Source organism: Fulmarus glacialis, unplaced genomic scaffold (assembly GCF_000690835.1).
Source record: "Fulmarus glacialis isolate BGI_N327 unplaced genomic scaffold, ASM69083v1 scaffold21723, whole genome shotgun sequence".
NCBI classification, from domain to species: Eukaryota; Metazoa; Chordata; class Aves; order Procellariiformes; family Procellariidae; genus Fulmarus; species Fulmarus glacialis.
In genome coordinates, this window is record NW_009202585.1 from 2,037 (window position 1) to 3,646 (window position 1,610).

Here is a 1,610-nt window from a genome sequence, read left to right on the forward strand (position 1 = left end):
TAATCTGTGCTTTCCTGGGCCTGGGTGCCCTAATAGGCCTTAATGGCCACGATGAACCTCACCTGGGCCCAGTCACCCCCACCCACGTGCTGGGAGCACTATTTAAGCTCAGCCCAGAATCCTTGCTCCTTGCCTGGCTGTGGTTCCTGTTGTATGTGGATCTTGTGCTTTTTCTGGCTCAGTCTCAGTCCTGGCTCATTACAGAGGCTCCTTATGGTCCTCTGCTGCCAAGGACAAGCATCCCTCTATGAAAAACAGGCTGCCAGGACCAACAGTGCCAGGGCAGGAGAGCCAGCCTGCCTGGAGCACAGGGAGCTGTGGCAGTGGCTGGCGGAGCCAGGGCCCCTGGCTGCGGGAGGCGCAGGTAAGGCTCAGCTCCCAGCAGCCTGGGCAAGGGTGTATTGCTAGCCAGGGCTATGGGGAAGGGGCTCACTCTGCAGTACACTGTCAGCAGCACTGGTAATGTACTGACAAACAGGAATTGCTGTGAATACACTGTACCCCCTGGGAGACTGAAAATCCTGTGGAGGGGGGAAGGAGCTGTAAAGCTCTGTACAAGGGCTTCAGGAGCAGGCTGCTGCTGGGAGCTGCTTCTCCAGTTACCCACTCCCTTAGAGATGGCATGGATGGACTAAACCCTCAGTTGCACCATCCTTTCCCCATGGTACTGGGAGCCAGGTGCTTGTGTTCTTGTTGGTTGAGATCTGGCCTCAGTGCAGTGCTTAAATAAAGAGCAACAGGGAAGAGATGCATTGCTTAGGAAGGCAGAGCTCTTTATAAACCTGAGGATAGACCCCAGTGAGTCCCCTCCAGGCAGACATTATGGAGCAGGCTGTGCAGGCCATGCTCATTACAGCAACACGATCAGTGTATTTACAGCATACAGACACATGGGCAATTGCAGAGAAATCACTGCAAAGCCACAGCTACCACATACACCATGGGCTAATGCAACAGGTGCCCAGCACGGGCATGCCGATTCACAGTATCAGCTGTGAGCTGCCGGATGAATGTGCTGAGCCCTCCCCGGGCTCTGCAGGGACTGGTTTTTCACAGGAGAACAGTCAGTGCAGCTGCTTGGCCAGGGCGCACCCTGCCTGACAGCCCACTAGGAGGGCAGGACAGCACCAAATGTCTAAGTGCGGGCCCAGGAGCCTGCAGCACCGCTAGTGTTTAAGTCTTGGCTGGATAGATGGGGTCTAAGATGTGAGTTCAAGTCCCAGTATCTCCTCCCTGCGCACGCTTAGAAAACGGGGTGCATGCTGCCTCCTTTGGGAGGGACCCAGCCATCAATGGCTCCAGAGTGCAAAGAGCGCAGGCGCGCTGAGCGGGGACAGCCAGCAGTACTCCACCACGCTGTACAGTGCGTAGCCCAGAAGCAAACCGAAGAGCACGTCTGTCACGTTGTGCCTGCCCAGCATGACCCTTGAAACGCCGACGATGAGAGCCCAGAGCACCACGAGGACCCGCAGTGGGACGGCGAGCACCAGGTGGTGCAGAACGAAGCGGCAGACCAAGGCTGCTCTGGTGGCGTGGCCCGACGGAAAGGAGTACTTGTCCACCGAGATGGTGACAAACATGTCCATCTTGTTGTGAGTGGGCCGCCGCCG

General features: G+C 57.0%; 1 protein-coding gene across 1 annotated transcript in view; it reads right to left on the reverse strand.

The window, feature by feature from the left end:
* Positions 1 to 1,289: 1,289 nt before the first annotated feature.
* The window catches only part of PPAPDC2 (phosphatidic acid phosphatase type 2 domain containing 2), a gene marked incomplete at its 5' end in the record, with an annotated part of 2,025 nt that continues 1,704 nt past the window's right edge, over positions 1,290 to 1,610 (reverse strand). The window contains one exon of the mRNA XM_009574345.1: positions 1,290 to 1,610. This exon is cut by the window's right edge and continues 56 nt beyond it. Coding sequence (XP_009572640.1) covers positions 1,290 to 1,610 — 321 coding nt within the window.